This window comes from Lepisosteus platostomus, chromosome 8 (assembly GCF_059453375.1).
Source record: "Lepisosteus platostomus isolate fLepPlt1 chromosome 8, fLepPlt1.hap1, whole genome shotgun sequence".
In the NCBI taxonomy this organism is placed as follows: domain Eukaryota; kingdom Metazoa; phylum Chordata; class Actinopteri; order Semionotiformes; family Lepisosteidae; genus Lepisosteus; species Lepisosteus platostomus.
In genome coordinates this window covers 9,343,530-9,370,683 of record NC_142618.1, presented here as the reverse complement: position 1 = coordinate 9,370,683, position 27,154 = coordinate 9,343,530, and the positions used below count along the sequence as shown (strand labels likewise).

The window sequence follows — 27,154 nt, the reverse complement described above, 5'->3', positions numbered from 1 at the left end:
TTGTGCATCTTAAAGTCAGAGACAAAAGACCAGATCATGAATGCAAGCTTTTCAGTCTATAGAACAATAAATAACCTCGCAATTCAAGTGAAACTCTACATCAAATACAAGTGGTTTCATTACAGCAAGATAATTATATAACATTTCACAGCAACCAATCCAAAGAGCCTTAACAATTTCTGAAGAACACAGTTTCAGACACTGAACATCTCGTTCTCATAATAAAAAAGAAACAAAAAGTTGGGTTTTTTTACAAGCATTTCTAGTGAGGTACCAGCCTGAATGCTCCTAAGAGGGGTTTGATTCCCACAGATATAATAAAAAAAGATCCAGATTCTTTTAAAGAACTGAACATTAATGAATAATAAAAATGTGTAATCGGTGTACTAAAGGGCCTCTCCTCATGTCTCCATAAAGCAAATGTATAATCACATACTCTGAACATTTTATTTACATAAGACATTAGCACGAACAGTACAGTACAGTGTAACATCACTAACGTTTGAGCAAAAAAAAAACACATTAGCACTAACACAAGTGTGCTAGAGTTCTGACTTTTACTTTTAAAAGCTATGAGAATGGTGTCTTCAGCTCAGCCCTTAGTGACAATTCGTCCACATCACAGACCCATCGCCCATAATTAGCTGTGACTCCTGACAAGCAGCTCAGCAGAAGATCAGCAGAGAGAAGTAGCACGTTGATGTCTATGTTCCCTGAGGCTAAGGCACAGCAGCATTAGCAGACCAGTGTGTGAAAGCCCAGAGCTGCATTCTGCCATCCTGTACCTGCATTGTCATCAACCTTTGGAGGAGAGAATCTATAAAAATAATGTCATTGTGCAGCAGACATAATATGCTGTACTCCTCCAAAGGCAACGTTTAATATGACTGATCTACTACTTGTTTCAAAACAGCAGCACATTACAGATCTAGTAATATAGATACTGAATATATGACATATTAGACTCTATATTCTTTTACTGGTTCTCTTAAATAGTATGTAAGCTGTTCATATCCACTATGTAAGGACAGATTTTAACAACAAAATTCTAAAATTAAAACATTACATCAAAGCCATTAACCATGATCTTGAAGGAATTACCGCAATGTCTGTGGTGTGCACAAAGTCCTAATTGTGAGGACAAATTTTACAATTTGAGTGACGCAGAGTATGGTAAAATAAAATTCATCCTATTCTATGCAAAAAAAATAAAAGTTTTCACAATTATAAGCAGAGCTACTAGAACATTATTACATGCAAAATAATGATCTTATTACTGCCATTTGAAAACTCCACTATTAATGCTAAATTGTGACAAATTATTTGGTGTTTAACATATTTCTACATTTGTGGTGGGGATTGGGAGGAAGTTATGTAGAAGGGAAAAGAATACAAACAGACCTTGTTTTCAGTAATAATTTTAAAAACATCTGACAAAAAACTGTAAAGACCCTTTTCATCAAACAAACTAGATAAAGAATACTTGTGGCAACACATTTTTTTATAATGCAGTTACCTCATTACAACATGAGCTTTATCAAGTCCCCACATAGTCGGCAATTTAACCTCTGTGATTCCGGAATTAATTAAGCAGGAACAAATGAATAAACTACTTAATGAAAGTGGCAAGTTGAAAACAAAGTCATAAACTAAAAAAGATAAATGGATCACTAACTCTCTTTTCTTCCAGTCACCTGGAAATAAGCCCTACATTCAGCTTAGACCCTCTACTGCTTTTGAGTCCCCAGCTGCTCTTTCAGCTAGTAAATAAAAGTGTTCATGGAAACAAAATCATTCTACACAGTGAGCTGAAATAATCTGGAGAACTGCAACTCTTTTTGAGCTGCTAAAAATAAGTGCATACACCCTTCCTATTCAACAAAAGCTATGTTACTTTATTCTCTAGGTATAAATGAGGCATCCAATTTTGTGAAGAACTGTGAAGATAATAACAGCAACCTCTGACTTGTTAAAAAACACCATCAGCAAATTACCAAGTTTTTCTCCCACCTTGTTATATGACTCAGTATAAGGAACAGTTAAAAATGAACACTAACAGTTTGATTATTTTCAGATTTTTTATGATTTTAAAAGTCTAAATAGCTAAATAAGTATGGTTTCATTAGTAAAAATAACCTGAGTCAACTTTTTACAAGAGAAAATATTTGTTCAAGCAAATTTATGAATGAAAGTCACAGGCTGGGCACCAGTACACAACCTGCTGGGAAAATGCAGCTACTGTGTTATTGTTTTCATGGTGGAGAGCAAACAGGATGTTAATAAATCAGCAATAGATGTAAACTGAAATGAAGCCACTAGCAGAACAGGCATGTTGGCTAAACGTGCAGTACAAGGCAGAGAAACAGCCTGATGTGCCCCCTGTGAGGATGTTTAAAATCACAATCACACTGCAGCCATATCCTCACAGTATTACCAACAGTTACACGATTGCAAAGGGATCTGTTCTCATTTTGTTCATCATTCTACTGAAGCAAACAGAAGGCTGATTAGTACAGAGCTCACAGTAATTCAAAAGAAACGCCTAACGATGTTTGACTTACTTTAGTCATGGCAATGTTTTATTAATGTACAAAACTTATTTTGGTTGAAAGTTTAGAAGATAAAACGTTTGACAATGGATAATCACAACAATTTGTCGGTCTATAAGTATACCCAGAATGCTGCCACTTCATGAATATAGAGCACGCACAAAACGTATATCCCACTTAAACAATTATTGCTGTCTCTTTTGATTTTAAGATGTCACTTTGAGTGGTTTTTCCATTCTATTTCTTCAGTCCACTAGAAAATGACTCCACGCGTCTGGCGCAGAAACACGTATTGCAGCCAGAAAGGCTTAATGTTTCTGTGATACACGGACGATAAGGCATAGAGATCTATGTATACAGAGACTCAGGAATGAGCTCCACAGAACAGTGATCTCCGACCAGCTTCTCGTCTCTTACACATTCATCAAATCGATATTCACATCACTTGAGCCCTCCGATTCCAAATGAAAAGATGTGCAAAATTAAATACACAATAAGCCTTACAAAAGTAGATGTTTTACTCTAAGGTCGGGAGGAAAGCATGTCACGCAACAACATAAGTCAAGGAACAAAAAATTATGGAATTAGCACAGACTGCATATAATAAGAAATAAATCCCTCCCCAAAAATGTGTTATGCCTAAGACTCTGCTGGCTTTTTAATTTGGAAATATGCTGCCAGATTGTGGTCACACTGCCAGGACATTATTATATTTTAAGTGTGTCATATTCTGCGCTCCTCGTCCTGCACACTCTCACATGCTTTGCTGGCTGGGCTCACCTTTATTCAATCCCACTGGCATGCAGAGAGCCCTCTGGCTTCTAACAACCTATCCCACTGTGGTACATATTGGAGAGCATACAATTGCCTTAAAACCTATTTGCATCCACAATAAAGTCACCATCCACCTTTTCAATGCAATCAATCTGACTGGTACAAACAATAGTTTGATTTTGATTGCCCTGCAGTGTGAGTGGGCAGCTCTGTTGAATACAAAAGAATCTCTTTGAAAACAAAGGTCTGGTTCATCATTCAGGCCAGTGCTATTCAGGCAGCTGCCTCTGCCACACTCACGCTGACAAACGTCCAGAAAAACAGATGGTTTGTGCATTCATGACCAGTTTAGTGGAAGCCCAAGAGTCAAGACTATTCAGGGGAGTTTTTTGTCATCCATTTGATAATAAAGCTTTTCACTCTAGTAGAAAATTAGAAATGCATTTTAAAATCGTCCTTTAATTATTGAGGTCAGCCAAGCTCTGTATGAAAAAAAGGGGGCTCAAGTATGAGCTTTTAGTTCACATGGCTGATGTGAAAAGATTTAAGGCGGGATCCTTCATTTCACCTTTTAGAGCCGAATCACAATAAATTTACATAAATTGCTCAATTTGCAGAAAAAGGCAAAGTTTCCTGCCGGTAAAAATTCTCTTGAGCTTTTGATTTTTCGGTCTTCCCTGAAATACAAGAGTTTCGCCATTCTAAAACAGGATAAGAATGATACAGTATACAGAAAAAAAAGAGTTGTTCAAAAAAGCTGTGCATTCTTTGCAATTTATAATGTAATGCATTACAATTTATTTTATTCACTGACGCCTTTACTTTTTTCCCCAAACCAAAATAAATAACTGGATGGATATGTCACCATACTGTTTTAAATCGGAAAAGCCAGACTCCATCTAAGCGTAAAGGGAACATCTCAAAAGTCAAATAAAGCACATACAGTATACTGTAAACAGCATACAAAAAGCCAAGAAACGTTCTCAGCTCGGAATCTTAACATCCTAACCTTTCTGTAAGCAAAAATAAATATCTTTCTGGGAGGTTTCTCTTATTTGGACATAAAATCAAAGACAAAAAGAAAGCATTCCGAAAGACGCCATTGACAAATATTCTGCGAAATTCCACTTCATCACTTTGACCTTTTATTAAATAATAAAGGTGATAAAAAAAGGGAAGGCAAAGGGTTTTACAGCACAGTCTGACCATTACAGCACTGAATTTTTGCACATCTGCATTATAATCGATAACAGATGAGTAAATCCCAGCCGCTAAATCATTCATCAGCTCGGCACTCTTAAGTACCAGATGGTGATGCCATGGTCCTCAAACTAGGAATATAAAATTTGCGGATTTTGGGCTCCGATCTGTGGCAAGAGGCATAAGAGTGCCTATAGGGGAGATGCTCCTATCAAGTGTCACCAGCTTCTCCGCTCAGAATTCTGCTGCAGCTACTGACGCTCAAACTTTTGGGCTGTAGCCATTATTACCACAGAGCAATCTTGTCAGTTACTGATATGTAAATCTCGATGATGGAAAATAAAATAAGTCACTGGGAATTAGATTGTCACTAAGCATAAAACTATGTAAAACTATGTAATTTAACAAATTATTTATTTTTTGGCATCATAAATTCAAAAGTGATATTAGCCTAGATCAATCAGAAAGAATGTCAGTTGATGTAATGCTATATATATCTACACACTTAAGCTCCTATACAACATCCACTGCCTTAGATAACGAAAGCACTTCCTAGTATATTGATGATAAAAATACGCAACACTAAATTTCTTTTATTACAAAGAAATAAAACATGTTCTCACATTAAAATGGAATTTCACATCTTACAAAAATAATCGCAGGGATTTATAAAATGTTATTAACTGGTAAAATTAAAGTTCATTTTTTAGGGGAAAGTTGTATATACTGTATATATACATTATATATTTCTTGCTTCTACATTATTTTTCTGGAAAAACATATGATTTGAAGAACAGCCCCTCCAATCACTTTTGTAGAAGTCAAAAGTACAGTAATTTTTATTTTGGTACAGTACAAAGCCAGTTCTATAATATTATCTCAAGAAAATGTTAGAAAAAAAACGTAGATCCTAAGATGATATTTGTGGAGTGGTGACCCCTTGTAAGAAGGTTTGTACTGAAGGAAAATAAAAAAGAAACCTTCAGAGTTTAAATTAAGCATTTAATACATACTGTATAAAATAACATTTCAAATACTCATTTCGCTATTCAGTTGAGCAGTTACGTCAATAAAAGACGGGACAAGCAAAATATAATTTGAACCGAATCAATTAAAAAAATTCATACCTAACTAAATTTGAAATAAAGGAAACACAAAATTATTCAAATTGAATCATCCATCAAGCCAGTCTTTGATCAGTATTTACAAGATAACTGAGAAACCTCAACTGCTAGACTCCGCCACAATCCAAAATGTACGCTTACTTCTTAAGCACTGCCCTCTTCTGACGATAAACAGAACTGCATAAGAATTTCTCACAAAAGCCAGCAAAGTGCCTCAAAAGCACAATATGCGTGGAAACGTGCCAGTTTTTCCTTTACTTAATGGGAAGATATTTGTCTCTCAAAAAATACTTTTAAAATTAGGAGCAATGATGCTTGAGATTTAAAAAAGGATCCTGACATAAGACATATATACCTCTGGAAGTATATAAACCAAAACATATTTAAGAGGGAAAAAAATCACAGACTTTCAGAGTCTTAAAGAAAATGATCTTCTCTGAGTACACCTATGGGAGTATAACAATTCATTTCCTGTAAGCTCTCCGTACAAACAGGAAAAAAACAGCTGGAAAAGAAACGTCAAGACAAAGTACGAAAATGAGAAGATTGAAACAAGAATCCAGAACAAACATGTTGTGCTTATTTCTCCATTCACAGTTACTTTGAACAACACCACAGACAAGGCCTTTCAGGCTTTTCAGATTACCAAACCTCGATGTACAGTATGCATTAAGTAAATAAACTAGTATACATTTTGACCTGCATAAGACACTCCATGTCTGCGAATGGGCTCCTGGTTCTTTGACCACCACCAGAAATACTTGATTTCAAAGAAGCTTTCTGTATAAGCAATGTAAATGAATTTCTGCACACTAACAAAATATTCCTCAGTTAGTCAGGTTTATCTCCATAACAGTGACATGGCTGAACAACTGTGAGAAGTATTTCTAGATTCGTTTTTGATTATGTTACCCCCTACACCCTTTACAATTTCAGGACTTTTTTTCTTTCTTGATTGTGCATACAATGCTCTTTTCCACTTGTTATTCTGACACAAAATGTAAAAAAAAACATTTCATTAATATTAACGCAGACTGGCAGAAACTGTGCTACGAAAAAAATCAGGAGTTATACCCAAGCTCGAAATTCTAAAAACATGTAATATGCAATCTTCTTTACACTTCCTCTGTTCCTTTCACTCTGCCTTTTTAAAAACTCTCTCTAGCAAGTGGCTGATATATCAATGGAATTCCTTGCATTTGTATGACGTTTTCATCTCTAAGATCCTGTTTCACATACAGGAGGGGACCCACTTCACCCATCACTGAAGTGCAGTCCCATTTATAGCAGGTGACCAGTGGAGCTGCTGCACATTACAAATTGGAATAACAAGACCTTTGAAATTCAGAGGCTATGGTGAAGAAGAAACCGATGTTCGAGACAGGGCGCAAAAATACAGGAATGCTTTTATTTCCACATTTGTATTTTGGTAAAATCAGAATTAATACTGTACAATGATGTGCTTCTCCCCCTAATGTAAATTATTACTTGCAAATGAGTAACCCCTCAAAAACGGGAATGTGCAAGAAGCTGTGTGTGAGAGCAATAACTGCAGTAAAGACAGTTAAATCTGGAAAGCTTATTATTTTTGTACTGAACAGCAGTTTTGTTTTTCTAAGCAGACATTGGCAAATAGCGTAGCAATCCTGGGAGAGCAATGCTCTAGGGAGACCACAGTGAGGGAACGGGTGGGTCAGAGGGCAAAATCCATTTAATTGCACAGATTGCAGGCCGTTAATTTTTAGACAGACAACAACATTTCAATTTTGCAATAGCTTGTCCAATGTTACATCCCCTCTCTGATTTCAGTTTATACAGAGAGAGATCAACAAACAGTTCCTTATATCCATCTTACGATGTGTGCATCCGGTTCTGTTTGGCCCCCTACCTTACTCTTTCCTTTTCTGAGCCACAGAACAAAAATGTCTGATCCTGTAAAAAAAAAACTAACAACAGACAATACACAAACAAGCTTATGAAGAAACATTTGTGATCAACTATGAAACAAAAAGAACCCAGCATCCATAAAACCACAACACTTCTTTCCCGATCATAACACTGTTACAATATTGCAACACAGACTGTAGCACTTCTGAAGTAAACAATTCACCATACAGTCAAACTCTCTGCTAGAACTGAGTTTCAGAGGTTAAACTTATTGATACAGAGGATTCAACCGAGCCATGAAATTTACAGTTTTAACTGGCTGTGCCACAAAATTTACAGTTTTAACTGGCTGTGCCACAAAGTTCTGAGGGGCTTTGGGTCTATGTGTGTATGGTTAGGATGGAACTTGGGATCAGAAGAATCACTGTTGTTTTAGCAATAATTGAATACTGCTTAACTATTTTACCTAATAAATATGTTGGTGTCCATGTCCTGTATAGGTTACTGCATGGGATTAAAAATAGCATCTGCATGTTCATGGGTTTTTGTATTGGTAAGAACATACTGTACAAAATGTTACAAACAATAGGACGTCATTCGGACAGTTTCGCCATTTGGTAGGTAGTACTTAATTGATCTGAGGATCTCATCTAGCTACAGTATATTTTGAAAGAAATGAGGGTGTCGGCTACAACAGCATGGCTGGGCAGCTCGTCCAACACTCCCACTAAACGCTGTCCATGCTCCCCCACAGTCTGTGGTGGGCTGGGCTCCTTCAAGGATGAAAACTGGAGCCCTGTGTCTCAAGCACAGATTGCGTGTGGAATTCCTTAGTAGAATTCCTCTTACAGACAGACTTTGTTTTCTGAGAGGTTATCACATACACACAATTTCTAAACACAAGCGGTAGTCAAACCAGGCAGAGTAATTCCAGACCCCAGGCTGTGAGCATAGTAGCATGCTAAAACATGGCAGGGGAATGTGCAACAGCTGTAGATATGATCGTCTGTTTATTCTGGCATAAGTACTTTTTCACCCCCACTGTAAAGCTGCTTGAGAGGTCTTTGAGAGGTGCTACAGTATGTAAAACAAGATAATAAGAATACTATGATAACAACGCAGGGCAAAAGGAACAGGTGCACCTCAGTAACACAATAAGACAAAATAACAAACGTCACCTACGGTTACAGTGATGATAATAACTGCTAACATTTTCCTCACATATACAGTAAGAGAGTACCTATCTCATGCAGCGCTAAAGTGCAGCACCTACAGTACCTTGGTGACACACAGCAGTAATTACGCACCAGAAGTCCCACTGCACAGCACATCAGCTGAAGGAATTAGAGTTTTCATCATCAATTGTTTCGTAGACCTGATGAGATCAGGCTACAAAGTGGAAATGCTGCTGCCTTTGTATGTAAACAACCAATAACCAGAGCTTTTTGATCCTTTAAGAATATATTGCTTGTGACAGTTAAAAGGCTAAGCTGTTCATTAGTTCAATGAACCCGCAAGAGTTACCTAACCGTCTTATTAAAAAATCCAGTGGGGACCTTTTCTGTGTGATCTATTTTTTCTGTCACTGGACTATTAAGGAATACAGAATATAACAAAAGGTCATCTGCACTTTCTTTTTCCTAAATTAATTCAAAATCACACTTGCACACAAGGGTCTGGAAACCCTTGCACAAAATTGTCTTTACCAAAAAGAGACACATTATAACTTATGCTAACCTACAGTATTTCAAGATCTTTAATGTGTTTCCTGGTAGAATTAACTGTCATAATATGCTACTAAATATTTGTTAACGTTTGTGTCTGTAACATGTAAAAATCATGAAGTCTCACCTGAAAATTGTCATTTTGTAGTTTACTTGTTACTTGTTAGCAAGACAGCATAGATGCGTGTCTTGTGGAATGTAGCTTCAACCTCTGCATCATTGGCCGATTTGAAGGTCGAGTGGCGAAATGCTTTGCAATCGATAAACTGTGTATTTACAATGGGCAATCTTAAAACAGTCAGTGCAGTAACCTAAATACGCACTAAATATAAACGTTAATGTACGACCTACTGGATATGAAAAGGGGGTTATTCAATTGCTTGAAGTTCATGTGGAAGTAGATGAAAAGGCAAATCCATATACAGCAAGCCATGCATTTTGACTCATGTTTTACTCATTTGAATCCTTCAGGAAATGGCTGGATGAGGTGCTGGGATCAATAAGCTGTAGGCAACCAAACAACCAACATAACCTGGAGGTAGTTTGAAACCTTTTTTTTTAATGTTCCAACAGCTGCTGAGCAAAGTTCAATGCAACTGATTACTGATTACTGTGACTTTGATTACTTATCTGTCAGTGCACTAACACCAGCTAAACTACTACACTGTTTTCATAACAAGGGTGAAACACAGTGGACAACATTTAGACCTTATTATTTGCAATTTGTTTTAAATAAAGTTTTATTTAAAGGGGAACCGCAGTCCCAATTTCTCAGACAGGTTATTAAATCTTGGTAACAGAATAAATCAATTCATAATTTTACAAATTCCAAACTAAGCAAGAAATCATGAACTTCGTAAAAGTACTGTATGGTCTCCATTTTGTCACAAACCACTGGTCTCGCCACAAACAAGAGCAAAAGTTTGTGCGAACTGCGATGCAAAGCGGCCCTTCCTGCTCACTAATCAGTGTAATGACTACACGCAGAGTTATCAAGTCAATTGTATTTGTTAGCAAAACCGTCTCAAAGCCCAGAGCAGTATTTGTATTGAATTAAAAGAGATGTTTTCACAAGCCTCTTTGTTTACAACGTAACAAGGTCACTTTACCCCGCTGAAAGTTATGTTACCTCGTTCTGAATCCCAGAATGTGGCGCTGGTCATACTGTACCTGGAAATATAGTCTATTTTGTGATGTAAATGAGAGGTTTTATACATGATTGTGTATGTTGGGTTTATAGATACAGTATGTGATTGGAGGAACTAGTTGTTTTGCAGACATTTATCACTTCATTGTTCTTTTAGTGTGTGTGCACATAGATCTAAAAAAGATTGATGAGTCATAGAAAGGTCTGCTAAAGACGCACTAACTGCAGCCCCATCTCTTATTGGTTTTATATGTAGATATGTAAGCGAACATAACAAATTGATGACGGAAATCTTCCTTGATCTGTCGATGAAAGGAAGCAGCAGTCCTGCTGTAAGAAAAGAAAGAAATAGACAACGGACCGTAACGAGAAACGTCAGTCACTGACTGACCAGTTGAACAGAAACCTGCACAGCTACTGGCCGATGCAAAGGACGCATTTAGGCAAAAATGGAGGTTTAGTGAGATGGCTTGCCCCAAATTTTAGAAGGCACACTCTACCATATGCGATTTGTCCTGAGGCAATGGCAGAATCACAACGTTTTGAGGAAAGGAGAATCTCATCTAAAACGGAATGGAGTGAGTGGGCAACTCCAATAATTCCAGTCCTGAAAAGAGAAAACGCTGGCGACGTGTGCAATTGTTGAGACTTTAAGGTCAACGTAAGTCCTGTACCCCACAGTGTCTGTTACCCTTTACCTCATATTGAAGACATTTTTGCAATGTTAGCAGGGGGTGAGCACTTCTCCAAGACAGACTTAGTCCAGGCATATCTTCAAAAGGAGATTGAAGGATCATCAAATAATTTATTTTGATCATTTATACCCACAAAGGCCTGTTTCCATACAATCATCTAGTTTTTGGGGTGTCAGCGGCCCCAGCTAGATGACAGACGGTGACGGAAGTCCTGCAGCGAATTCCAGGTACAGTACATAGTGTAATCAGGACAATATTATTGTGACAGAGACACTCTGAAACGGAAAAATAGAATAGAAACATTTGAAACAGTGCTTAGCAGGCTCAGAGAGTGTGGAGTGGGAGCTAATGAGGCCAAGTACTGTATGAATTTCTTCCAAGTGAAATCTCGTATCTCATATACAGTATGTGGTTGGAGGAACTAGTTGCTTGTCGGATATGTTTGACTTTATTGTTCATTTTGTGTGTGCGCGCACTGATCTAAAAGTTATTGATGCGTCATAGAAAGCTCGGCTAAAGACGCACTAACTGCAGCGCCGTCTCTTATTGTTTTCTTCATGTAATTGTAAGTCAACAAACATAACGGTGTACGCTTAACTTTCGTTGTCTTCTGAAACGCACTCGTCAATGCCGATTCTTTCTAACCCCGAAATACAAACATAGCGTTGCAGTCCCTCTTTAAATGAGTTGGGGCTTCAACCAACCATTAGATACAGTACAACCAAAGACTGCAGACTTTGTTAGTGCTTCAACAACAGAGAGGTCAGGCATTCAATTCACCTTCACTTTGTTATTAAGTGACTTCATAAATATATCGAGGTTTTCTGCTCAATCGATAAGGTACACTGGAGGTAGATACCATGTCATTAAAATCAGCCCACACCTCTGAAATACACTTCAGCACAATGCTGAAAAAAGATGAAGGAGCTGCCAAATACTAAGCGTTTCCTATTATATTTCTAAATCAGACAAATAACTACTCGCCTGACATTCGGCTGCTCTGTACTGTGTTAAACTGAACTTCGTATACAATTCTAATAGAGCAGAAAAACGTCCCGTAGTTTTACGGTCTACACATCGATACCTTTTACCTTTAAAACCTGCGAATACCTGTACGAAGAGAATGCTTCGTTACTTCTTCAGCTTTTTATTTTCATAAAAAATCGCCTCATTCGGCGATATAACTACCGAGTAAATGAATAGTTAACGATTCTGTTGCTGGCAGAAATAGGCAACAACTTGATTCAAGCTTCACGGGTTATCTGCATGATAAGCGCTTTGACGACAGCATTCATGTTTTTTTTTCCCAGAAAAAAAAGTAGTGCGCAGTAAATCACTTTTCTTTTACTTACCTCTTCCTCCCGAGGAATGTGCAGAAGAGGCAAAAGGAAAAAAAGACGAGACACATTGTCAGAGCAATTCCCAGCAAGTCCATGTTGCCTGTTGCTTCAAATTAAGCCTTAAAAAAAGAAGTTTCTGCGTACCCAAGTACTCCAATTTCCGGATGCCTTGGGAGCAATCGAGAACTGTCAGGCGAGGTGATAGCTGCAGCTCACCACATTCAATGCAATGTATTGTAAAGCCGAGGTTTTCTGGACAGAAAAAAAAGTTTCGGAAACTGTTATGTGGAGCCACCCAAATAGTCATTAGCAGTAGCTTACAGTAAGTTTCCTGATAGAAGATGTTGCCATTATAAAGCCACTGTACGTCGTGACGTTAGCGAGGAGATGACTTCGTTTAGTTTACTAGATTTATTACGGAGAGTACAAATTCATTGTGTACAAAAGTGACTGCCCTACAGTATCATTCACTTACCAGTTTCTAAAAGCATTATGCATTGTACAAGAAATTGTCATTTGCTTAATTCGTCATTTTTGTGTTCGCTAATTCTTTTAAGCAATGTAGTGTATTGGAACTTCGTTCAAGAAGGAGCCTGTGCCTAAAATGACTTTTTGTAGTTGTTAAACGTGTTTAAAATTTGAAAGCTATTAATTATTAATTAAGTTATGACAGAATCTATACAAAATATAATTGACTTTGCAACTTTCCTACTGTATGTTTTGTATCCTACACATTTTAGAGTTTAACCCCAGCAGCAGTCTGTCCAGGTACCCTTTGAACTTTGACATTTCCCCCCTTTTTTTGCAAGCTCAAGCCCCCCCCCCTCGCCCTCTATAAAAGAGACCCCCTTAGCTCCTGTCTCTTTTTTCGTGCTAGCCCATGCTGCGCAGTAGTAACCGTTTCTCCTCTCCATGCGAAAAGAGTAATAAAGACGGTGAGCTGCAGTTTCTTCTCCTGTCTTTCTTCCTACACCAGCAGCTCTGCAAGTGGAATTAAAGTCGCTATTTTCATATTTCGAGGTTAGAAACAGTCAGCGTTGACGAGTGCATTTCAAAAACCGCAATGAAAGTAAAATGTACACAGTAACTTGTAAAACTTCCAATTTTCATCACAAAATAGACAAAAAATTGGCTTTCCATTTCAAGACAGTTTTGCTGATAAATGCTTCTTATTTAACTCTGCATGCAGATCACATTGCAACATTTCTGTGGTGAAATGACTGCTGCACAACTTATACTTACTGTACTTGCTCATACAGTACATCACATTACCTTAGTTCTTACAGTGACTAGCGAGCAGGAAGGGCCACATCACATTGTGATTGGTGTGAACTTGAAGGCAAGGTTGTGACAACATGGCGACTTGCATCGCTTTCACAACGTTTATGATTTTGTGCTTAGTTTGAAATCTGTAGATTTTTTTGTAATGCCAGAGAATTTAATAACCGGGCAGAGAAATAGGGGCTGCGGTTCCCCTTTAAGGGGGAATCACGGCGACCTCTTACGAGTGGGGGAAAAAGCGAAGCAAGGTTCTCTGGCGTGAGCTGTGAAAACCTGAAGGTGCTGCCAGGGGCAAAATCAAGCTGTTAAGGAAGGCTCACAGTCATGGTGTCCGACCACGTGAGGTCCTCCATTCTGCCACCCGAGACCTGTCTGAAAGTGGGGCAACAGGGGAGCTGCAGTCGCCGTATGAACGTATAGGTAGGTCAGTGGTCAGGACAGTCTGGGAGAGGAACTCGGAGGGCCCAAGCAGAGAACAGAGCAGGCACATGCGGGAGTTCCTTCAGCAGACCTAAGCTGAACCAACAGCTGGTATCACATGAACACCAGCGCAAACACTCCCCACCCGACAGCAACGTCACAGGCCGACTCCAGCGAAGCGGGCAGCTGCAGAGCGCGCCGTAGCCGAGATGTGTGGAGCTGGGATTCTAGAGCTGCCTGATGGATCGTGGAAATCACCTGCAGTGTTTGTCCCGGAGAAGGATGGAACCTGGAGGTGTCGAATACTGGACTCCTTTTTGTTACCCTGGATTGATGAGCCCCTAGACCCTAGTATGTCGAGCTGGATCCAGACGCACGCCCTAAGATGGCTTTCTTCACAAGCCAATGACTGTGGCAGTTCAAGGTCATGCCCTTTGGTCTATGTAACACCCTTTTGAATGCCTGATGGAGTGGGTCCTGGCACCAATATCCCCACTCAATGCCTCGTGTATCTAGATCATCTGATTTGGTCCAAAATTGCTCTTTCTAGGATGCCCTCCATGCTCTCTGCCAGGTGTTAGAGAAAATAGTAGGAATGAGCCTTAAGTTGCACCCTGAGAAGCCAAATGCCTTGCCGCAAAAGTCTAGTTCCTATGCTACCGTTTGAGTGGGGCTGGATTCCCCACAGAGGAAGATATGGTGGCTGTGGCGTGAAACTGGCCAACGCCAAAGGAGAACACAACTGCTGTGTCACTAGATAGGAGCTGTTGGCTGTGGTGAACACATTGGAGCACTTCATGCACTACCTGTGTGGTCTCCCATTCACCATCTACACTGACCACTCGGTGTTGCGCTGGCTTACGTCTTTAAAGAAAATGGAGGGGTAGGTAGCCTGGTAGATCAAGATACTTCTGTAGTACTGTACCAGTACTCGGTGCAACACCAAGCTGGAGAGAGCAGATGCCCTGTCCGGGACAACCTTGTGCAGGTTGTGCCCACTGCAGGTTCTGTGAGCTGTGGGAGGCAGAGTGTTGTGCCTCACCTGTTACAAGCTGTTACAATTCCAAGGCTGCTCCCAGAACTGCGCTTGCCGTCCTGAGCTGGCCGCCAAGGAAGAGGCACCATCGATCCCGACCCTCTGCTGATGAAGGAGAGGCCCCACCCTTCGCCGTGTTCCTGACCCTCAACGCCCAGCCTACGTCTCTCCCAATCCCAGCCCAATCCCTGCCCCCGTCACACCCAACATCCCTCCCTAGAGGGCGCTCCACTGCTCCCATTATTGTCCTTGTGATTAAGCTCCCCAAGTGTACCCTCTTAGGTGTATTATTTAAAGACGAGCTCCTCCAGTCCTCGGGGCTCATCATTAGGGTAAGGATGTCGTGAGGCCCGCCTGGCACCAGGAAACCCTGCGTCCGTCTCCTGAGGGCATAGGCCTCATCCCCGATACCTCCCGCTTCCTGAGCCCGGGGTCTGGAGGATCTCGCCCCGTCACCTTTGGACTACCGTGTTTAGTCTGTCTGTGTTTTTCCCCTTCCCGGGGATTTTAACCTTGTAGCGTCCCAGGATGGATTACTTGCCGCAGAACTCCCGGACTGTCCCCTGACCTGCCTTTGGGCCTGTTTGGATTTGGATGCTGTTCTTTGTCTCCCCCGTTCACTGTCTCACAGATTGTCACTATTATTTTGTTGCACTATTAAACCCCTGTGTGTTCCCTTTTACCACGCCTCCTGTTTTCTCCAGCTCTTACCGCATCGCATAGGGTCTACTACAAGACCTGACACGGATCTCAGTCCGTGTTCGTAACACCCCCATCGACAGAGAAGGCTCCCATCCCACTTCCGGGGGTTCGAAGTCACCCTCGGGGCGAGGGAGACAGGGAGGTGTAGGGATTGTCTGTTCTGTCCAGGCACCCTCTGAACTTTGACCCTTTTCTCCTTTTTGGAAACTCACTTTCCCTCCCCCTGCTCTCTATAAAAAGTTCAAGTTCAAGTTTGTCAATCCAACCATATACTGTACAGTACATGTATACAGAGGAGCAAGATATCGTTCTCCAGGTCTAAGGGTCTCCTCTCACTATTTTTTCATACCACCTTGTGGTGCACAACACAACAGTAGCCGTTTCTGCTCTCCACGTCCCCCTTTCCGAGAATAGCACACCCGTGTAATGTTGCAAACTTCAGTTCCCTCTCCTGCCTGTCTTCCTACAGTGTCGACTCTGCAAGGGGGACTATAGGGGAATCACTGTAATCTTACAAGTGCATTTAAACTCGTATCCTAAATCTAATTACAAACATAACAGAAATAGGTCACTTTCAAAAAGTATAATCTACAATACTAGATGATTTCCTTGGGCCGTGCACTGGGTGTACACACATTTCTGTGTTTACAGAGAACTTAATTTTTGTTGTGTGATAAAGACTGTGATAGACTTCCATGCCATTACTGTGTAACGAATAGAGTCATTCTTCTCTCTGTTCAATTGTTACACTACCCATCATGTAAAATACCCTAGACAATGGATTACCAATCACTGTAATTTTTATAATGACTAACAACAAGCACAGTAAAGAATTAACTTAGAGACGTGATTAAAAATGCTTATTATGTTTTTAACAAACTTACCTCAAATCTACAAGAACATGTCAGTCCTTCTAAGTGCATTGAAAGGCACAGGAGTATCCTGTCCTCCTTATAAGACCATAGCCTATTCATGAAAATACAACAATCTTATCATCAAAAAACTATAAAATAGATTTTTCTCATTTTCTTCCTGTCTGGTTTCTCTCTACCTGTCTAGGTACGCCCAGCTGTTGCCCTTCAGACACACCACACCCCCTCGTCTCCAGGCAACAGCTTTTCAAGTCAGCGAAAGGAGACAGATAAACATTTGATAAGTTCTTAACCTTTCTTTCTAAGGCTACCCTCTAACCTGGAACAGGTCCACCTGTCTAAGACTTAAGGAAATACACAAACCACATGGTGGACTGGGGTTTTACTAACAGGATAATAAGAGTGTAGTGGACAGGTGAGTCTTTTTTGCCAAAACATTCTGATCTTCAGTATAATTTTCTCCTATATGTATAACCTGCTGTGATGGACTGGTTTCCTGTCCAGGGTGTATCCCGTCTTGCGACTGCTGCTTGCCAAGATAGGCACTGGCTCACCCGCCACCCTGTATTGCATAAAGTGGTTAGAAAAAGAATGGATGTACAGTACCTAAGAATTATGCTTCAATTTAGGAGTTTAAATATTAACTTACAATCGCATTTTACATTAGCATTCCAGTGCAGGTCTTTTCATTACAGTCACCTCCTTACCTACAGTACACTATGTAAGAGCTAATGAATGGATTAGAGTGCCTGTTCATGAAATGTGTAATATCAGCTGTGATATACAGTAGCTAATTTTCTATTGAGATTAAAAGAATTTAAGCAGTTTTGCTGAAATGTGGAGCTGTGAAAACTTTTTAAGAACCTATGGATAAAATAAAAGAAAACAAATAAAAACAAATACAGATCAAGCTCTTATCTGCCTGCAAAATAGATCAAATTCATTTTCTTCACACTGCTGCTGATGAAACATCCAAAACGAAGAGCCTTATTTTCTGTGGTTTTCTGGAGCATATTCAGCTTTTTTTTAACTCTGTGTAAGACAAAGGCTTTTTAAAATTGTGTATTTCAACGCTGTGACAGCGTGTACCATGACAGAAGCAAAAAGACAAAGGGCATCCTTGATTTCGCAGGGCTTGTGTGCTAGATGACTCTTGTCATGTGGTTTTGTGGTCCGGGTCTTTTTCTGTGGGTGAGAGTCAATGGGCCCTTTTGAGCACGTTCTGTTGCTTTCTTATGTTTTTGAGCTTATGCACTGCAAAATGGAATTGCAGCCTTAATATTGCCAGTTGGTATGATTATTTAACTTTTCTTTTAGTCAGGAGACAGATGACAATGTATAGTGTATCACCTTCCTCATAACACCTAATTTTATTTAGAACCTCGGGGGTTGGTTGCATAAAACACTTAAGTATTACATAACTTCAGCATTAGCCCAGGAAACATTTCTCCATGACTGCCACACTGATTATATGTTTGGCTACTTTGTGCAGCAGCTGTGAACCTAAGGATCTCACTGTAAGTAGTAAACTACTGAGGGGAGTTAAATCTAAGGTGTCTCTTTGTGGGTGGCAGCAGATCTTTTACCAGTCTTATCTGAGAAAAAATAAGTAACATGAACGATTTCTAAGTTCCACCTTCATCTCTGTGGCAGAAGCTTCAATATTTATGTATTTTTAAAAATGTGCTCTTCTGCACTTCCAAAACAAGAACTAGATATTATATCCCTAACCTTAAAATTAATGACTAATAAAAGTCATGGTTAAACTATACAGAATACCATCATGGGTAGAACATGTTAATGCCTCTTACTTTTTCATTTTAGGTACTGCCATACTTTTCTGAGTCACAGAAGATAATTATTGCTAACAACATATCACACATATTTAAATGCAGTCTGACACAAGCACATCATTGCCATTAAGATTTTCTTGTTAAATCGTATCCTACAGCTGTGCAGAAATCCACTTTCTGACTATTTGCTGATTAATGAGAATCATTTAGCCCCAAGGAAACCACTGAGCAATGTAGACTGAACCATGCATAAGCAGAGGACAATAATGTGCCTTGTCTGTACAGTCACGAAATGACTGCTGCTTGGTTAGCTGTAAGCTTCATTTTGGGACCTTTTGCTCCCATATTTAATTAAACCATCGTTATCACCTTTCCTGCGTACTGAGCTGTAATACTGCGGGCACAATATAGATCTGTTTCTTAATTGGTCTAAAATGGGTTAATTGTATTTCACAGAGGCAGTCATTACCAGCATATTAATAAAGCATTGTGACTCCGAGAGTCACACTGACTTTAATTCCAATGTTCATCAAAAGCATCATGTTGCTTTTTTTTACACGACTGTGTGGTTAACAGACAAAAACAAAATAATACTCTGCTACAGAATGGTTAAGCTAAATCCGCAAAGAAAGTCTCAGGGAAGGTGTGAGCCCCCTGAAAGAAACACAAAGGGTCCTTTCTGTAGTAGCAGCTACTGTAGTGATCAATTTTAAGTTTACTCAAACAACATAACGATAAAATTCTTCACAGGTTGGTTCTTTCTTATTCCAGTAAGCCACACCTTACTGGAGTGCTGCAAAACAAACATAAAATGTAGACTATACTGTCATAATTTGTATGCCCAGAAATACAGAACAAAATACAAAATAATTTGTTTGCAAATCAATCAGGTATCGAATTGCAGCATTTTACTAGGTGATGAAAGAGAATTTGCAGCAATCTCTTTATTATTACAATTCTATACATACACCAAACAAACAAATGTGATATTTCACTCTTTCCCAAGATGAGTCCATTGCAGGGCACACACAGAGACAATCACACACACCAGGGTTCATTTTCCCACAAGCCATTTGACCTACCAGTCTTCTTTGTACTGTGGAAGGAAACCAGAGTAACTAGAGGAAACTCCCACGAACACAGGGAGAACATTCAAACTCCATGCACATAGCACCTGGGAATTGAACCCTAGTGCTCCAGCACTGAGGGACAGCAATGCTAACACTGCTCCACCATACCACCCCAAGTGGGACATTGGTTTGCAGACTCTGGTCTAGCACAAACAGTGCCACCTACTGGCCCACAAACACCACCTACTGCAGCAACCTGCGTTCCTGAAACGAGCCGTCCCTTGACTTGTTCAGCTTCTGAAATATTAAGTTCAGTTTACAAAGTGGTAACACAGCTGTTAGACTGATGCATTGCTTTTCCTTTCTCTGTTTCGAATTGTTTGTGCCAATAGGTCTTTTGAAGAATTTGCATGAACTTCATGTGTTTAGAGCATGTGCACTTGGGATAACTAAAAATAATAAATATATGCCATACAAATTCCCACCATGCTGGGATCAAGCGAATGGAATCCGTAACTGAGTTCTTCTAAAGTCTCAGTGTCTTTGTATTGCTCCACAAAGAGCCCCTTTATTTGTTGGAGGAGTTATTGAAGTGAATTCAAAGACCTGTTCTTCAGGGGGGTCAGTGAGTGTGTGTGTGTGAGAGAGAGAGTGTGTATAGAAGTGTGCATAGGTGGGGGGTTTAACAGGGAAAGTGTCCAAAAACGCCACACCACCAGTGGCCTGAGAGTAGAGATATAGGTGAGACAAAACTGTTTGTTAGGAGCAGAGGAAGCTCAGTATGTTGGTAAGTGTGCTGGGAAAGCCATGAACATCACAGCAGGGCTACCCTCTGACAGGAGAGTAAACTATTAATTAATCGAGCCTGATTGTAGGGGTCTGTTTTATCATTGCGGTGGCTGACAAGCCAGGGCAGCAGTGAGCCTGCTAGAGAATCCTCAGCATGTCTGCAGAATGAAAAGGAGCTCTAAGAGAAGAAAGCTTTGAGATTTTGTTTGCCCATACAAAAAAACACAGACTTCAGTCATGAATTATGGATCGAAATGCTAATGTCATGGAACGGTACCTTACCAGAGGACACTGGGACGCTGTGTTCAAGGGTAAAGCTGAAACACAGCCACAAATTTGTAACCAGTCTGTTTTGAAAATACTGGGTTAATATGGCACTGTTGAAACATGTCACCAAAGGTGATAGGTGGGTGACAGACTGAAAAATGCATTAGGGAAAGGAATGGTCGGAGAGTGGGTTTGAATTTTCTTATATTTAATAGGCTTATGCTATAGGTACTATATATAGTAGAGTATAGATAGATATATGAATATCACAACAATACAGAAACGTGATTGAGCCTTTCTTGGTATGTTTTTTTAACTAATTATTTGTGTGGGCTTCCCAGTGCTGTGTTATACATGCTAATGCCAAGTGTAATAGAGCCACCCTCCCACAGGTCAGGACAGGTAATTTGGTTAGAGGTCACTGTAGCTTCTCTGCAGGATAGGTTTCACAGGTGTTTAGCTGACCAGTTGGATCAAAGACCAATGGTTTGTCCAGCTTGCCCACCCAATAGAAAGTGTCTGGTCAGGCTGTTTGCCCGAAGGATTGACTTAAATTGACTTAAAAAACCTTGAGCCGCTCATGTAAAGACTTCATTTGGGTGTGGGCTAACTCCTGCTGGGCATCTATTTAGGGTGGTAGGTTCTTCTGTACCCCACTGGCCTCTTTTTGGGCAGCGTCTCTCTGCACTTTCCCCACATCTTCCATCAGGGGTAGGTTCCTTGCTGGAGGTGGAGTTTTATGGTTGTAATTTGTTCAAGCCATCAAGATGAGTTCTATCTCGGGTAACGTGAATGGGCATGTTGCAGACTCACAACCGGACCTGTGTTTTGCCTACCAGCTGGAGCTGGAGGCCAGTTCACGCTGCCTGCTCACCCAGCTCTACTGTGTACTTGGTCTGATTGCCAAGAAGACTGACTGGGAAGGAGAAGGCTAACCACTACTGGGCTGCCCTCACCCTCTGTTCTGCCCTCCTCACTTTTCAGATTTACAGGACTGGGGCTTCACCCGGAGCACGTGGGCTTGAGGTAAACCATCCTGAGAAGAAGGGTCAGAAAGCATGCTGTCCTTGGGGTGTCCACTAGCCCAGAGAGTTGGGTTCAGTGCCATGCCAACTTCCTTGGAGCTCTTAAACATGTAAAAGAAAACTGAGGTTCTCCTCTGAGTCTCCTACTGTAATTACTGTACAGGAAGTCATTTGCAGTTGAGAGTATTATAGGATTTCAAGTGAGTGTCCATTTATTGTGCTTTTGCTGTTGGTTTCTTACTTTTGGAAGAAAGGAATTTAGTTGCCAAAGACAATTCATTTTAGTGTCAGTGCCCTCCCACGGCTACAGTCAAACCTTTTTTTCCCCAACTAGTTACAATGTGTATGCAGTTAAATAAACTCACCACTCTTACTATTTAGCAGAGCAGCTGTAGAAACACCTGCTCATCTGTTTACAAGAAATAGTACAGGCTGCATTGAATTAAGATGACATAGAAAACCATCAGCAGTCATATCACCCTGCAATAGCCAGCAGTCATATCACCCTGCAACTCACAACTGGCAACCCACTGAAGCTAAGCAGGTGTGAGCCTGGTCAGTACCTGGATGGGAGACCTCCTGGGAAAAACTAAGGTTGCTGCTGGAAGAGGTGTTAGTGGGGCCAGTGGGGGGCGCTCACCCTGCGGTCCATGTGGGTCCTAATGCCCCAGTATAGTGATGGGGACACTATACTGTAAAACAGGCGCCGTCCTTCGGATGAGACGTAAAACCGAGGTCCTGACTCTCTGTGGTCATTAAAAATCCCAGGGCGCTTCTCGAAAAGAGTAGGGGTGTAACCCCGGTGTCCTGGCCAAATTTCCAATTGGCCCTTACTGATCATGGCCTTCTAATAATCCCCCTCTATGAATTGGCTACATTACTCTGCTCTCCTCCCCACTGATAGCTGATGTGTGGTGAGCGTTCTGGCGCACTATGGCTGCCGTCGCATCATCCAGGTGGATGCTGCACATTGGTGGTGGTGGTGGAGGGGAGTCCCCATTACCTGTAAAGCGCTTTGAGTGGAGTGTCCAGAAAAGCGCTATATAAGTGTAAGCAATTATTATTATTATTATTATTATTATTATAGAAAACATGTACAGTACATAACATGCATCAGGTAAACACAGAAATTTGTAAAACAATTGAGCTATGAGCATAAAAACAGAATCTGCCTGAATCAACTGTTTATCAGAAGCAAATGGAAATTAATTTCAGAAATGGAAGAACAAAAAGGCACCTATTTTTAAAAGAGCGGACTCCTGTGGTTCCTGACCTTTCATTTTCACAATGTTCGGTCAAGGATGAATGCCAATGGTTCTAAAACCTTTAACATCAGCTTGTTACATGGAGTCCTCAATCATAACCTTGAGGCTTCTTCTTGTTCCATTCATGTGGAACAGCGTTAACAGAAATCACCCTGCGACAAACATCCACACTGCGCCAACAGTTATTGCAACAGAAAAATAATTCCTCTGCATTTTGCAATTGACCAAAAATGACCAAATTAAAAGAGTCATTACTCTGCACTTTTAGTGTTAGCATAGTGCTGAAAAAATAAAGCGCAAAGTGAAAAATGAAAATTGTAAATCCACCCTACTTATAATGCAGAATTTATTACTGTACATCTTAGGAAAACTAAGTTAATTTGATCATAATTTCAGATGGCTTTTATTTTTCATGTAGTTTGATAGTGTTTTCAAGTGGGTTATTAAACACCCTTCAAGGGACTGAACTGGGATTCATGTATGTTCCTTATAGTTTGTGTACACACACGAACTCATGGGATTTGAAACTCCCACGTCTACTTGTCTTTGGAGTTTTGCCATTTGCTATTTTTGAGAATGTGAAATTTTGTTTCATGTTAGATTTGTGTCCCTTTGTAAGTTCCCGTGCACTTGCTTTTAACATCACCAACCCAGGAAAAAGGAGAAAGAAAAAAGCAAGAACCTGGCATCCCTTCATCTGAGTGTCTGAATTGCTCAACTTGTCTTCAAAAAAGTAATACAATGGCTCATGTGAAGTAATGCAACAGAAAAGAACAGAAATTGTAGAATAGGAAAATGAATCGAATTATGTTAAAACTGAATGCAGGGGTAGCTGGTGTTAGTTTGAGTACATGAATCTTTGCAATGTACAGACAATGATGTTTTTAATTTGGAAGGGATTAGACACATTTTGATACACAATATCATTTGAAAGGGAAAAGAGTCTGCTCAGCAAGGCATTTTTGCAACAGTATTAATAATGAAATACCTCAGCAGCTTCTGCCACACAATTGTGAAAAGAGGCATCTCTACAGATCTTCAATGGTCCAAGTAAACACCAAAGCAGCAGAGTCTCACTTAACATTTAAATTCTCTTTACTTCATTGTTACTTCAACTAGTGTAAATGTGGCTCCCAAGGCATAAACTAAGTGGCTTGCTGGCATATGGTACCACCTCCATTTGCGCACTAAAAGCTGGATACTGTTTTTGTGAAGCAGATGTTGATGAGCACAGAAATGCGCAGCTGACTCTATCTAACAGCTGGGAATGGTTCGTGACCCATATAGATGGAGGTAACCGTGTGCATGTGTCTGCCAAAGAGGGATGCATTTTCTAAAGTTGGTTTATTTGTTCCCAGTTGTTATTTTTTATCTTGGCTTTTCTGGAACAGGTTATTGATCTGAGGGCATTTTAGAACGCTACAGCACATTTAACAGACATTTGTTAGAGAACCTAAGCAGTAGTAACACAGACAGAAGCAAAAATGAAGAGTAGCTATCAGCGCTGTAATTTAATTAAAATGAATTGAAATTATTCTGATTAAGCAGATAAAACAACTGTTTTGTATTTGTGTTTTTGAAGTCAAACTTTTGTACTGATTTCCCAAAGGTGACCGAGGCCTGCCAAAAACGGACAAATGAAGTTTCTTTGGAGATTTTGTTCAGGATGCCAGACCCATTATCTATTCTATTTTGACAAATGCTGTGGCATGAACAAAGCAGATGGGACCTTGCTTTTGGATCAGGAATCTGGGATCTCTTCCATCACAATCTCCGTGCACTAGTATAGGTGCTGGTAAATGAAGTATGATCAGGCTACTTAGTACAACACAGATTCATCTGTAGTTTGGAATGTTTGGGGATTGATTCAGTTTTGACTCATTGTAAGCATGTAAATAACAATTTTATCATAAGCAAAAAAACTGAATTTCCAATTATTATTTCTTTCTTCAAGGTCTTCCAGTTAGGAATCACTAATTAAAATTAACTTACTTGCCAGCTACTCTTTCTGCATTACTGCAGGAGCAAAGAGGCCAGAGTACAGGTATCCTCTGTAGTTGTATAGAAGTCTACTTCTGTTTCACACTGTCTACTTCTTTTTCACACTGCGGGCTCCATTGAAAGAGCTAGGACATCAGAAGGTGAACAGGTGCATCTCCTGCCAAGAATACAAGTACTGTACCTGATGAAGAACTGTACTGGGCTTCCTGTTGCTCTGGCTGTTGTCTTTCAAGCCAAGAAAGCTGAGCCTCACACTCACCCAATGGGTTGTCAGTAATATCAGTCTGAAGATGTGATGGTTATTTTAATCTAGTTTTATCCCACGCTCAACAGCAACAAAACGGGTGGTTTGGTAAAGTCTTTCTCATAGATGGAAATTCAACTACAGAAATTCACTGGGGCCAAAGTGGCACATTGGGGATGCTTTCAGTGCATTAATCCACTATTCTCATCATTTAATAAATTCCACATAGTCCATTAAAAATGGTCCCGGGTCTCTCCACCTGGCTGAACCAGCAAAAGAATTAAGACGAGGTCAAGGGTTCTTGACTTCACTTGATGGCTGTGACAGGGACCGTCCAAGAGTGCATGACTGGCTGAGCGCCATCAAGATGGACCACTAGGGGTTCTCTTGGATTTTAGTGACACAGCAGTCTCTGTGTCCTCCTGCAGACCTGCCTGCAGTCAGGCAGCGCTGTCAGTGAAGGATGCATCTCTCCTTCAACAAGTGCTGAGCCTGTGACAGGTTAAACAACAGTGACTGAAAGGTCAGTGGGTCGAGGAGTCTGACTACATTCTCTCATTCTTGATCTATAAATATTGATAATAACTGCTTGATGCTTGACCTGAATATTGTTTTAAAAACAACTGAATTTGTAGTCACAATCTCATCACCAAATGATCATGGTATATTCATCCTTCCCACGAATATGGTTTGGATAGAGATAACTGGTTTTTGGTGGAGTTTGTGTTCCTTTGTTAGAACGCAGATTATCGTGATCTGTGAGAATCCCTTGCATGCTGTTAATATCCACAGATATTTAAAATATCTCCTTTTGAATTCTCCTTTGATTTTAAGTCTGCTTTTGTAAGACCATTAATTCTTTACAACTTGAACCTTTATTTAATTAAACCAAAAATAGTAAATTAAAATGATTAAGCTGTGGTGCAATTACCCGACACTTTCACATTTTCATTCATTATTTTTTGTTAATGCTCATCAAGTCATACCCTGAAGGAATTCCATTTATTTTACAGTGCAAATGTGTTGAAAATGTGATGTACTGGGCCAATTTAAAGCAACAAATCTGGGTTTTAAAAGAGAAACAGAAATAATTGAGTTTTAAAAATCTATTACTTTTTTAAAAAAATCAACTGCCTAAACTGTCATAGCTTAGATCCTTTTCCCAAAAACATGATTGGGTTTTCTTTAAAAATAAAGTAGTGCACTGTATTATTCTGAAAGCAAAAAACAGCAACACAGCTGAGGTAATAAGAGGTTCAGGTGGGTAGCTGCGTCAGCATGCGTAGGCTGCAAAGGAACAAGTAATAGGTTTATTCCATGCTGAAAAGAGAAGAAAGAAAGCACAACATTTCAGCCGTGGAGCCTTCTTCAGCCTTCTTCACGTCTGAGGCCTTCTGACACATAAGAAATTGATCTTATTACTTGTTCCTGAGTTAATAAGAGGTAATAGGAGTCAAAAGTGAGGGTGGGCAAAGAAAAAGAACAACCAGACTCCCACACGTACATCCACTGGAATACAATGTATTCCTGAAGACAGCACCCAGGGAAGCAGCATAAGGCAAGAGAGATGGATTTTTTAAAGTAGAACAGCGAAAAGAAATATATTGATCTTCAGGTGCACCTGTATAACTGCACACCTCACCAAAACTATAAAATAGAAGGTAAACACGTGATCAAGGAAAAACAACAACTGAGGTGCTAGCAAAGGCAAGTCTTGTTATCCATTATAATAAAATTGGATTTAATGGACAACACCAGCGCTGTTCTGCAGAAACTGAAAAGGGCTTAGGCCAAACAAAATGTTTACATGGACTGTTTTTCTGTGCATGTGCTGGAGATGTCTTATGTTTGTCCAAACATTTTAAACCCTAAGGCCAAGGTTCTGCTTTTTCCTTTCCTTGGAACAACATTCTCTCAGAACAAACAATATTAACCTTACCATATCCTGG

At 40.0% G+C, this 27,154-nt stretch overlaps 1 protein-coding gene and 1 long non-coding RNA gene across 8 annotated transcripts in view; one reads left to right on the top strand and one right to left on the bottom strand.

The window, feature by feature from the left end:
• cyp7b1 (cytochrome P450, family 7, subfamily B, polypeptide 1) overlaps positions 1-16,901 on the bottom strand; it is a 73,042-nt gene extending 56,141 nt beyond the window's left edge. Inside the window, exons 1-2 of one of the 6 annotated variants that reach the window (XM_088642341.1) lie at positions 12,916-13,051; positions 12,453-12,692 (exon numbers count right to left, since the gene is read on the bottom strand). In XM_088642341.1, coding sequence (XP_088498467.1) covers positions 12,453-12,535 — 83 coding nt within the window. In that variant the 5' untranslated portion in view covers positions 12,536-12,692; positions 12,916-13,051. Of the gene's footprint in view, positions 1-12,452; positions 12,843-12,915; positions 13,052-16,763 lie in introns of those variants that run through there. The other 5 variants (XM_088642345.1, XM_088642342.1, XM_088642343.1 and 2 more) reach the window with 5 other exon arrangements.
• Positions 16,902-17,063: 162 nt separating this feature from the next.
• Positions 17,064-26,043, top strand: LOC148655623 (uncharacterized). Of its 2 annotated transcripts, none has more exons than XR_015941074.1 (3): positions 17,064-17,166; positions 21,655-21,895; positions 24,570-26,043. It is a non-coding gene; the product is annotated as an uncharacterized LOC148655623 (long non-coding RNA). The 2 variants fall into 2 exon arrangements; XR_015941075.1 differs by having other exon boundaries at positions 17,072-17,166; positions 21,655-21,696.
• Positions 26,044-27,154: the final 1,111 nt, after the last annotated feature.